We start from the raw sequence: 12,451 nt of genomic DNA on the forward strand, positions 1-12,451 counted from the left end.
GATCCGCCCACTAAACCGCGCGCAGGTCGGGCCGCTTTTTCACCCCGCTGCCTGCGGGCGGGGGACGGGAAACACGAACACACCAATCGCGCCTCACCACGCACTCTCGGCACCCAATGGGGGCACGCGGGGGGGGGACCCCAGCCCACCAATCGGAACTGTCCAGGTGCGGTGCCCGATGCCCGAAGCGTGGCTCCTTCCGATTGGGCTTGGCCAGCAGCTTTCCTCCAATCGGATGGCTCCGCGGGCCCCTCACACGCCGGGCCACCCCTTGGCCTGGGAAGCCTTGGCCTCCGAGGAAAACCATCCAATGAACGTAAGCGCAGAGCACGTCTGTCCTTTCCTAGAGGTCCCGGGGAACCACTTCCGGCTCCTACAGAACGTTTATTCCGTGACTAGGGGGAAACGGTAGCCAAGACAACGCGTTTTTTATCCTTTTCCTGTCTGCGACGGGAGTCACGTTGGGAGCCATTTCAGCCATACGTTCGCCGTCACCTCTCTGTTCGGCGTTGTTTTTCGAAATAGAGGAATATGTAGGGGGTTGAATACCCTCCCGGGTGCGTGTGGATGGTGGGGGAGAAACTACAGTTCCCGGCATGCAACGCGCTAGACTTATGACTGCTGGGAATCGTAGTCTTTGGCATCTAAGCCAGTTTGGCGTAGTTTGGTCTTTGCTCACGCTCCTGTCTCGTGTCTTCGGGGAATTGTGTGCTGAGAGATCTAGGACTTCCATCTCATTACAGATTAGGTCTATGCTTGTTTCAGGACTCTAATGCACACAATCTTCAGAGGCGGGCCTGGAAAGCCGCCCCGCGTGGCCCCAGCCAGAGGACCAGCCCTGAATTCTGGGCTCCGCCTCTGGCCGGTGGTGGCACGCGGGTTTCCAGGTCGGCCTTCCAGTGCGTCACTCCGGGCTCCTGGAGCCTTCAGCTCCACCTGGCGTTTCGCTGCCCGCATCTCCTGACCTTTCTTGGCTTGGTTTGCAGTAGAGGATGACTGGATTTCCCAATCCTGACGAGGGAGAAGCTTTAAGGACGCAAGCTCCTTTGACATCCCCATAAATACCAAAGAACGACCTGGCAGTCCCACAGCCTCTCCACGAATCAGGTGCACCGCGCGCTGGTGAAGTCCCAGGGCTAGCACAGAACAGGAAAGGGACATTTGCTGATACTTGAGAGCAAAAGCCGCAGGGCTTGCAAATAGCCTGGACCGTGGCTTTGAAACTTCGTAGAAACCTCTTTCCGCCTTCCGAAAGACAGCAAAGGGGCTCTTTCTGGTGAGGGAAGTCCCTAACGCCAGCTTGTGTATTCTGAAATGTTTTCTAAACTCTTTAGACTTATTTTTAACACATTTTCCACCAGCATGTGTGTCTCTGACACACCTGCTCCATCACCGCTTCCTCCAAGAAAACTGGAGTTGTTTTCTGAGCATCCAAATTCCTGAAGGCTGGCTTTTCAGTGACAGTGTCCCTTTGTCGACTTCCGGAATTCAGACTTGCTGATCTTGAATCTGCGGTTTGGTGTTTACATAATGTGGCGATGCCTTATTTACATCTGCCTGATTTACCTACCTTTACCGAAGCTCAGAGAAGCCTAAGACGCAGGTTTTATGCCTCTCTGCTTGTATAGCACATACCAGGATCTTATTTCCTTTCTGTTTTCAGAAAAGATGTCCGTTTTCTGCGTTTGACAGCCCAACATCACTTTTTTTTTTTTTTTAATCGAGCAAGTAAGCATCTATTTTGAAACTGCAGACAAATACATCTTAACTGGCCAGTGGGGGGCTGGGGGCAGATTGGGGCTGCACCTGGAGGAACTGAGAATGAGATTTGTCCTCCAAAATAAAACTGCTGTTTGTGGGGAGAAGTTTCTGCAGATGAGAGAGAGAGAGAGAGAGAGAGAGAGAGAGAGCTCACAGAAGAGGTGGTCGGCCCTCATCTGACTCAACTTTGCTTTTTGATCCTTTGCGCTTGCTGGCTGAGTTCCCTGTAAAACAAACGGGTATCCGAGGAGAGGCCCAGCGGATAAAATGATTGCCCCACTTGCACTATGACCCTGAGTTAGGAGTCCTCAGTCCTTGCGTAATGGTCTGACGCTGGTCTGTAGCCCCAGGTCTGGGGGTGGGGTGGTGAGGGTAGGGACAGATCTCTCCGGCCAGACAACTTAGTCAAAATAACAAACTCCGGGTTCAGTGAGAGGATAGAGGAACACACACACACACACACACACACACCAACACACACACACGAGTTTCTTGGGTCCAAGTGAGTTGTCTGTTTTTCTGACTTTTGTCCTCTGACCCATCTCTAGTTTCCATTTGGCTCTGTCTTTCCCCCAGCGCCATACTGGATGGGGTTTTTAAGCTCCTTACCTTTGGATCTGATTCTCTTGCTTCCTAGTGAGCCACCCTCTGGGTGCTGGGAAACTGAACCCTGGTCCTCTTCACGAGCAAGTGTTTCTTATCCACGGAGCCATCTCTCCAGCCCTGGCTGTCCTGGAACTCACTGTGTAGACAAGTCTGGGCCTCCACTCGCCGCTGCCTCCCAGTTGCTGGGGTTTAAAGGCAGTGCACCATCACTCTGGCTAGTTCTCTTTAACGCTTGTGTTTATGGCTACTACTGTCAATGGGCTGCCTTGGTTGACTTTCGTCATAGTTCTTGAGGCAGCTCTAAGGCCATTGGTCCCTGACTTCCAGTTAAAACTCGAAGGAGAAAATCCAGATAGGCAAAGGGGAATACAGTTGGGGGTATGAATAGCTCCCTCATATATATATGTTAAACTCAGGACCTCTGGAAGAGCCAGCCAGTGCTCTTAACCACTGAGCTTTCCCTCCAAGCCCCACGGGCAGTTGTTTTCATGGGCAGGAGACTGATTTACAGTCTCCTGACACTTCAGGTCTATCCTCTATAATGTGGAGACATTGTAATGAACACATTCTGAGTCGGCCTGCCCTGTGGGTAAATCTTGATATCCAGGCTCCTGTGATGATCCAGTGGGTAAAGGCACTTGTTACCAAGTTTGCTAATCTGAGCTCATTCCCCGGAACCCATGTGGTGGAAGCAGACGACCAACTCTCCAAAGTCGTCCTCTGACGTCTTCCTGCTTGCTGTGGCACACACACACCCCCACCCTCAATAATAATAATAATAATAATAATAATAATAATAATAATAATAATCTAATTATAAAGTATCACTTTGGACATGTTGCTTATCCTGTCCAAATTTTTGCTTCTTGATCTGTGTGGTAGGGTGGTGGTCTCTCTCTCTCGTGGGATTATTGAAGCAATCCAATGCAGAGAGTTCCTACGTTTTTAAAAAAAGGCATGGGCTTAAATGTTGTTAGGCAATCTTAGGAACTCTTTTATGCTTCTGACATGTTTTACCATAAAGGAATAAATATAATTTAAAAAGTAATATTTAGCCTGGAAGTAAGGTGTATGGAGAAAAAGCTCGAACGGTGAAGTAGTTTTTGTAACTATGTTTAGCCCTTGCAGGTATATAGCTGTGGCTTCATTGGAGTGTTTTCCATTAGCTCAGTGGGATTTAATTCCAGTAGGTGGGGTGGATGTGAGCTTGTAGAACTGAAGATGGAGCTACAGAGCCCAAACGTGTTCCAGGATACAGACTTTGCTTGGCCACCCGCCACATTCTTGATCTTGGTCTTTGGCCTGTTTTCCTCCCACGCTGTCCTCCACTTCATACCTATATTCGTTCTTGCTCTGGCCCCATCATGAGCCCTCTTGGCTGTTGCAGTTCCTGACTCCTAGAGTCCATTTGTGGACTTGCCTTCCTTTTCTCTCTGTCACCCTGCCTTGGTTTTTATCTTTCTATGAGGCAGAAGTAGCGGTTGGTTCGGAGGACCTGGGAAGGTGGGCTGGACTCTGGGGAAGGAGGGAAGCTCTGTGTCCTTTGTCTTACGCGTTGTTAGTTCTTCAGGTAAAGGTTTGTGGGGAGTGAGGGGAGGACACAAACTGTCGGTCATCCTAAAATAAATCTGTTTGCCCTTCTCTGCCCTTCCTTAAACTAGATTGACTGCGGCATCTCTTCCTCAGGACACAATTAATTCAAGACGCGACTTCAGCAAAGCTAACTGGTTGTTAATAGGACAGCTGAGGAGGAGACTCAAGCTATGGACCTTGGCCATTGAGCCAGGCTACAATTTGTCTTGTTCCAAGTGCGACGTCACCCCTAAGCTGCTAAAATGAACCCAAAGTCAAGAGAACCTGGAGCGAGGTACAGCAGCCAACCCATCTTAAAACTCCAGAAACCCATCCGACCGTACATCTGCTCCACTCTAGACGACTTCCAAGAAGAGAGAGACTTCTTGGCCAACATCATCTTCCCGCGACTTAATGACTTCTGCAGCCCCCGGGGCACCTACTTCAAAGCTGTGGACCTGAGGTGGTCCGCTGTGAAGGTCCGGAAGTCCTTCACCGCCAACCTGGTCCGCCAGCATGCCTGTCTCCACTCACAAAACCTGAAGCTGTGCCTTGACTACGTGGAGAGCTGCTTCCCCTTCTTCATCTGCCTGCTGGGGCAGACCTACGGGGACTTCCTGCCTGGCTACACTCCCTTCATGTTCACCAAGGTCAAGGACTTCACAAGTCTGACCAAGGGGGAACAAAATCTGTACATTGCTGCCAAAAATGGCTACCCTTGGGTCCTGCAGACTCCCACCTGCAGCCTGACAGAGTTTGAGATCATGCAGGCGGCGTTTCGGAAGGAATCCCCATTTCAGTTCTTCTACTTCCGGACCTCGAACTTGCTGCTGAGGACTTTCAGCGAGGAGGAGGAGGAGGAAGAGCGGTCCCCAGCTTCTCTGATGAGCCAAGAGGAAAAGCTGAGAGTTGGGAAACTGAAGGCTAAGATCATTGGTAAAGGGCTTCAGGTCAGATTCTACAGAGACCTGGACGAGTTGGGGGAGATGGTTTTCAAGGACTGGTCAGCTGTTGTGGAAAAGCTCTACCCAGCCCCTACGATCATGGAAAACATAGGTCAGTAAGTGTAGAGATGGCCAGGTCCGCTGTCAGCAATCAGTGTCTCCTGGGTCTTCTGGAGAAGGAATTTAAAAAAAAATTTAATGTGCGCATGCGTCTGTGCGTGCGTGCGTGCGTGCGTGCGTGCGTGTGTGTGTGTGTGTGTGTGTGTGTTTGTGCATGCGCCTGAGTGCACGCATACACACTGTGTACATGCAGGAGCCTGAGGAGGTCAGAAGAAAGTGTCAGAACCCCTGGGACTAGAGTTCTAAGCAGCTGTGGTCTAGCAATGGATGCTGGGAACTGAACCTGAGTGCTCTGCAAGCAGACTCTTGGCACTGACGGGAAGAGCTCTTCACGCATCTGGAGATTATTAGAAGTTAGAGCAGAGAAGACCCAGAACACTGGCATCCGCGTGTAGGTCTAGAGGGGCGTTTTCACCCAGGCTCGATTTTTGTCCCCTCTGGTCTCATCTGCAGAGAATCGTGGTTATCATAAGTGAAGAAAAGCGCCCTGTGTCTAGAGGGTAGAGGCTGGGGACGTAACTGCACAGGATAGACCTCCACGATGCCAGCTGTCTGGTCCTAAATGCCAGTGTGCCACAGTTAGGAAAGGATCCTTTATTGTCTAGTGATGTGTGCATAGTGTCACATTTAACCTTTAAGGTGTAGCTCTTGAAGGATAACCTTCTGGTCTGGCCGATGAGCACGTGAAAACGGCTGTGCCATGGTTAAGTGTCTTCCCAGTGACACATGACTCCTAAGGGACCCATCCAGGTCTTTGGGTCAGGCCCCTCTGATTCTCACATCCTTATCTGCGGATCATTTACTACTCCGTGGAATCCACGAACGAACTAATATTCCATTCCGGGTCTGCTGGATTAGAATTTGCACTTTAGGGAGCTGACTAGGAGATTTGCATGCAAGCTAAAGTGAGAAGCCCTGCCCCACATCATATCGCCTCAAAACAATGGTTATGTTAGTGTTCTGAAAATAATGTCCTGTGAATGTGCACGTGGACGATTGAAAAGCCAGCAGCCCTTAAGAGTGCAGCAGGGGTTCTTCACCCAGACAGGCTTCGGGACGGAAAACTCGTCAAATAGCACGAAAGGAGGAATGTCCACATGCATGTGGTATGTTTACGGGTAAGAAGATGACTATGTTTGGTCACACGCTCAAGGAACGATGCACAAATGTTGCAGTTTCTAATGTAAGGGCTAGTGAATGTGGGCATACAACGCCACAGTAGATGGTGCATTCTCAGATCCTGTCTGGGACCAGAGAGTCAAGAGACCTTATGACGTGATTAGGAACAGGTGGGGACGTGGTGGCTCTAAGTGCTGGTGATGTGAAGCTGTTTGTCAGCCAAACCATGAGGGACCCCAGAAAAGAACATCGTCAGTCCGTCAGTCTTTTGGTTGTAAGTGATTTCAATAGAAAAGGAGGCTTGCCGGGCGGTGGTGGCGCACGCCTTTAATCCCAGCACTCGGGAGGCAGAGGCAGGCGGATCTCTGTGAGTTCGAGGCCAGCCTGGTCTACAAGAGCTAGTTCCAGGACAGGCTCTAGAAACTACAGGGAAACCCTGTCTCGAAAAACAAAAAAAAAAAAAAAAAAAAAAGAAAAGGAGGCTCGCAGAGTTTGGGCCCCGTTCCATCCTATTGCATTAAAACTTGCTTACAGAATTGCAGAGGCAGGGCTTAGCTCTGGTTCCTGTAGGCTTCATCCTGGTGCTCAAATGGTAGCCCTGGGCTTGGGTCTCAGCTGGGATCTGCTGTGCTGATGTGGGCTCAATGCCTTGAATTCCCCGTTATGGAAGGAAAACTGACTGCAGCAGCTCCAGGTTCAAAGCCAGAAGGATTGACGCTGAGTCTTAGAGTGGGGTCCCCTGTCTCTGAGCACCTGAGCTGGGTCATATGTTTGTATTTGACTCAGTCACTGGGGCCAAAAAAATATGTGATGTTCTGCGGAGCTAATCTTACATCTGGAAGAGCAGTCATGAGCTGAAGAGTGAGAACTGGGGACAGGGTTTCGGACTCTCGGTCCAGGCCTGTGCTAGGTCCTAGAGCTTCCAGTTCCAAGCTGTTGAGTTTGCAAGTTACTGTTGATAAGCACTGGTTTCTTGTATAAAAGTAATTTTTTTTTTCTTTTTTCTTTTTTTTTGGTTTTTCGAGATAGGGTTTCTCTGCAGCTTTTTTAGAGCCTGTCCTGGAACTAGCTCTTGTAGACCAGGTTGGCCTCGAACTCACAGAGATCCGCCTGCCTCTGCCTCCCGAGTGCTGGGATTAAAGGCGTGCGCCATCACCGCCCGGCTTAAAAGTAATTTTTTTAAAAAAAGCGAAGCATCTAAACAGTGCCCAGAACGTGTTAGCCCAGGAAATTCTTACAAAGGATGAATGACAACAGATGGGATCAGAAGAGTACCTGCATCCGACTAGAGCTCAAACCGTGGCTCATATTAGTTAATATTCCTTTATTGATCCCAATCTGAAACCTACCCGATTAACAGTCGCTAGTATGTAAAAGAATTGGGCTTTTCTCTATGTCTGGATTAAGGCCACATTATTTCGTTACGGGATTTATGTTAGTTTTTGATGTTCTGGATATGCATGCATGCATTTGATGTGCATGTAGAGGGCACTTGTGCTGCAGCGGGCATGTGGAGGCCGGAGGGTAGCACCGAGGAATTGCTTTTCTCCTTCTTTCAGGGATAAATTCAGGTCTTGTTGGGCCTCATTAGCCCTTGGTTTTGAATATTATCGAAAGATTAGCTTACTTTAGACTTTCTTCTTGTTTCGTTCTTAGTTTCAAATTACATGTATGTACGTATGTGTGAGTACGCATGTGGGGGTATGTGCACATGAGTTCAGGTGCTCTCTGACCCCAGAAGGTGTCGGAGCTGAAATTAAGGTAATTGTGACCCACCTGAGGGGGTGCTTGGAACTGAACTCAAGCCTTTGGCAAGAGCAGTATGCACTCTTAACTGCTGAGCCATCTCTTCAGCCCCCAGGCTTTGTTCTTAAATGGATTTATATACACTAAATGAATAAGAAGATTCATAATGGGTTCTATAATATCAATTGTTTATATTATATAAATTATAAATGTATAATTCAATAATAGAAATGTAAATTATTTATATTATATAAATTATAAAAATGTTTTGGAAGCAGGTGTTAAATTCTTTCCTTGTGGATCTTTGGGCCCCTTTAAGAATAACTCAAGTGGAGTGAGGCTCTCATAGTCTACAGCCAGGGCCATAGAAAGCCATTTGGTCAGCTGGTAGCCGCTGAAAAGCAATGTAGAGTTGTCGGTATATACGTGTGTGTGTGTGTGTGTGTGTGTGTGTGTGTGTGTGCGCGTCTTCATGTATGTGCAGGCACGTGTGGTGGCTGGGTCAGCTGCACATGTCATCTCTTGGGTCCGGGGGGGTCATGCAAAAATGGAGATAGACCCCCAAAGTCTAGTAACCCAGAAGCAAACTTAGTCCAGAAATCAGAATCCAGGAAAAAAATTTAAAAAAATAAAATAAAAAATCTCCATGGGCACAAAAAGCTTATCAACTAGCTGAGACCACAGCCAGAGATGTTTGTTTGTTTGTTTGTTTGTTTGTTTGTTTGTTTTTGTAAGACTGTGGCAGAGGCCGATTTCTGAACCCACTTTTGTTTTTGTTTTTATTTTTTTCGAGACAGGGTTTCTCTGTGGCTTTGGAGCCTACCCTGGAACTAGCTCTTGTAGACCAGGCTGGCCTCGAACTCACAGAGATCCGCCTGCCTCTGCCTCCCAACTGCTGGGATTAAAGGTGTGCGCCATCACCACCTGGCTTGAACCCACCTTTTTATAGTAGGGGCACCAAGCATTAGGTCTGAGCAAAGAAATTTTTACAATCTCAAGGTAAAACTCAGATACAGATTGTCCTACTTTACCGTCTCCATTAACAGAGCTTCTCAGTTAAACCAGTGTTTGTACTTATTCTATTGTCTTCCTTGGTACTTCCAGGTAGTGTTTTCTGAAGCCCTGTGCTCTCCCCTTTGATGCTGCCAGTTTCACATAGCAAGGGTAATGCATAACCCAGAGGTCATTTATCTATTTCCTAAATGTTGACTCAGCTCATATCCGTGGGCTAGCTCTCATTGTGCAGAGAGATGCTCTGGCCTTGTTGTAAAGCGGAGTAACCCACTGTTAATAGTTTATCCTCCAGCTGCTGAGAAAGCTGCTGACCGTCTGTTCTCATTCTCCTAGGCTTACAACTTTATATTTTTTTATTTCTACATTCCTATTTTTGGAATCTACATTTTTATATTCTCGTTCTCAGACCCTTCCTCATCCTCACGCTGATCAGCTTGTTTCAGCGTGGACTCGACTCTTAGAAGCTCCATGACACATGGATGGAAATGCTGTACAGACCCCTTTCTTTGTAAGCTAGCTTTCAAAATGAATGTCAAGCACTTCTACTATTCACAGAGAAACTGATGCAGTGGTGGGTTAATGTTAATTCAGGAGACTTGTAAGGTCCTCCTAAATTCTGTTGAAGCTCTTGGATCTTAGAGCTGGTCTTGGCCAAACTGGTTTCTAAGTCTATTCTGGGCTGAATCTCAACCCCAGGAAAGCTCAGTTAGTCATGGAAGTACAAGGTGTGTCTTTTGGGAATCTACCAGACCAACTATGTTTTGTTTCGTTTATTGATACTCTCCTTCATTCCCCACCTCACACGTCTGCAAGCAGAATAAGTTTGGGAATATACATCTCTTCAAAGACAGGAGGGTATTTTGGTAGGCCAGAATGCCCTGACCCTAACCAGGCAGTGGGTTTGGAACTGAAGCAAATTGGAGCCGGAATGAGCATTAGAGATCTTCTAGTTGTCTTGCCCTCCATATTTACCAGAATTTAGAAGACTACCTCATGGCAAGGCTGCATCTATGCCTGTGGCTATCGTCCATGTTGGAACATTTTACCTGAAGAAGAAAAAGCTATACTCCCCAATCTCTGCCCTGGAGGACATACATGTACACACATGCCTGAAAACTGAACCTCTGTACTAGCTAGCAGTTTGACTAGAAAACAGAATGTATGTATCAAGTCTAAGTTTGCTTTTAACCCTTGCTGCTCTCAGGTCATGAAAGTTGGATTCCGTGTACAAATGGCACGAGGAAGGTTACATGGTCTGCCCATGGCAGTGGTTTCCAAGCTGTGGGCCGTGACCCTTTGGGGAGGTTGCATATCGGATATTTATACTATGATTCATAGCAGAGGAAAAATGACAGTTATGAAGTAGCAACGAAGTAATTTTATGGTCGGGGGTTGCCACACCGTGAGGAACTGTGTTAAGGGGCTGCAGCATTCGGAAGGTTGAGAACCCCTGGACTATGGTTGTTTTCACTATTATATACGTTGGGCTATAAAATATGGCACAACCATAGAGAGAGAGCGGTACAGACACACGGAAGGGCGGGTTCCCTTCCTGGGCATTTAGAAGAGGCACACAGAACCGAAGATGCGAAACTACGAATCTAATACCTGGCTTCTCTTTTTCACCGTCGAGACTACAAACACAGTCTTGAGCGTTTGTATCATGAAGACTTCGCTGAGAAGTGCAAGCAAGTCTTTGTGATCTCCAAGGAGTCCAACAGGACCTTCGAAATCCTGGAAAAATTTGCCTTAAAAGATACCGGGCTTGACTCCGACAGTGCTCCCGGGCTTGACTCCGGCAATGCTCCCGCAGGTTCGGGCCTAGACTCCATCCTCAGGTAAGAGGTTCCTAAATCCTCATTTATTTTACGGGGCTAAGGTAAATGTGAGCCTCCAAATCCAGACTCTCTGGCCTCCTTTTCCAGTAAGTTTCTGTCAGAAAGACCCTGTGAGAGTCTACCCAGGCAGTGCCTCAGCGGTATGGCTGCCGCAACCAGCCCTGAACCGTGACACCAGGAGACATTCTAATGTGGAAGAGGGGCATCCCCGGGGGACCTCACTCACAGACAAAGAACTCCAAGCCGCTAATTACTGCTGAGAGATGGAGATTTAGTCCCTGGGGGGAGCCTTCTAATTAGTTATCTAATCCAGTGGCCAGCCCTGAAGTCACAGTACGTATGAGCAGCACTAAGCAGACTCGGCAGGTTATACTTACATATTTATGCATGTATATACATATAAATATAATACAATAATAATGAAGGGAAAAGAGGTTATAAACTTAAGAGGATGGGGAGCATGGGATGAGAGGGAGGGGAAATTATGTAATTATATTTTAATATTTAAAAATTGCAAAAATTTAAATTAAAAATTTGGTTAAAGGAAGAATAAAAAAAGAAAAATACCGTAGAAGCTGTGCTTCAGAAGCCGGGCGGTGATGGTGCACACCTTTAATCCCAGCACTCGGGAGGCTGAGGCAGGCGGATCTCTGTGAGTTCGAGGCCAGCCTGGTCTACAAGATCTAGTTCTAGGACAGGCTCCAAAGCTAGCCATTCTGCTTTTTTGAAGCTTTTCTGTATTTCACATGCTCTTGAGGTGAAAGGGGGGCTCTGAAGGGCCGAGGAGCGGTCCTTTTCAGTCTCATTCATCAACATTTGCTTAATGGATCCCTGAGGATTGTGGAATGACCGTAAGCAAAAGAAACTAAGGGAAATGAACGATATTATGCCATTTATAAAGAGCTTCCACCTATGTCAGTATAAATTGTATCGATATGTTCACCAAGCACTTATTAGGGTTACTTGGGTTGATAAGGAATCAGCTTATTACACGCGATGCATGCAGTCATTTTTGGTTTATCAGGTGTCCTGCACAGAACAGCCAGCCCCCTCATCTCTTCCACCAGTGGTGCTCATAGACCCGCTTCCCACCCACAGGCGCCGATGGATGAGGTAGCATAGAAGGCTGGGGTTATGGATGGCATCCCTCCAAGTCTCGTTTCTAAAGACAGGAAGCCTCCGTAGAACATTATTTTCAGCTCCTCCTCTAGCTCTTCCTGTAGGTCTCCTTTATTCTGTAAGAGTTTTGTGATTTGGAACAAGGCTGCAGTAGCCGGGATGGCACCGGCAGGCCTTCCTATCCTAGTTCCTATCCTAGGCTCAATACTCCCATGGCAGGCCCCTCAGCGCGACCACCGAACTTTCTGGTGGATCTGGGTACCCGTGCTAGGTTACGGCAGGGCAGCGTGAGAGTCAGCCGACGCTTTTAAGACTGTAGGCGAATACATAGGTTAACAATGTTAGGCTTGTATAGGTGAGTCGGCAGAAGCAGAGAGTCAGGGTGTTTCTGCTGAGAGAGAGTGGGGACAGAAAGGAGGGCGACTATTAAGGGGACAGAGGTTTTTGGGGATACTGGATGCGTTTTGGAGTTAAGTAGCGGTGATGGTTATATATCCTTGTATAATGAAATCAGCAGTGTACTTTAAAACTAACATTTTTGCTTTGTAGATTCTCAGTGTTTTATTGTTTTTGAATAGGTCATTGTTTTTTTTGTTGTTGTTGTAATTGAAG

At 47.6% G+C, this 12,451-nt stretch overlaps 1 protein-coding gene across 23 annotated transcripts in view; it reads left to right on the top strand.

Moving 5' to 3' along the window:
* The first annotated feature begins 703 nt into the window (after positions 1-703).
* Positions 704-12,451, top strand: part of LOC119803435 (tetratricopeptide repeat protein 41-like) — a 51,213-nt gene continuing 39,465 nt past the window's right edge. For 4 of the 23 annotated variants that reach the window (XR_005283647.1, XM_038314753.1, XM_038314758.1 and 1 more), the window contains exons 1-3: positions 707-1,728; positions 4,029-4,995; positions 10,516-10,720. Coding sequence is in view for 20 of the 23 variants with exons in the window: in XM_038314753.1 (XP_038170681.1) it covers positions 4,203-4,995; positions 10,516-10,720 (998 nt within the window). In the remaining 3 variants the exon portion in view is untranslated. Of the gene's footprint in view, positions 1,729-4,028; positions 4,996-10,515; positions 10,721-12,451 lie in introns of all 23 variants that reach the window. The other 19 variants (XM_038314756.1, XM_038314759.1, XM_038314750.1 and 16 more) reach the window with 16 other exon arrangements.

The sequence above is a fragment of the Arvicola amphibius genome, chromosome 17, assembly GCF_903992535.2.
Source record: "Arvicola amphibius chromosome 17, mArvAmp1.2, whole genome shotgun sequence".
Classification (NCBI taxonomy): Eukaryota; Metazoa; Chordata; class Mammalia; order Rodentia; family Cricetidae; genus Arvicola; species Arvicola amphibius.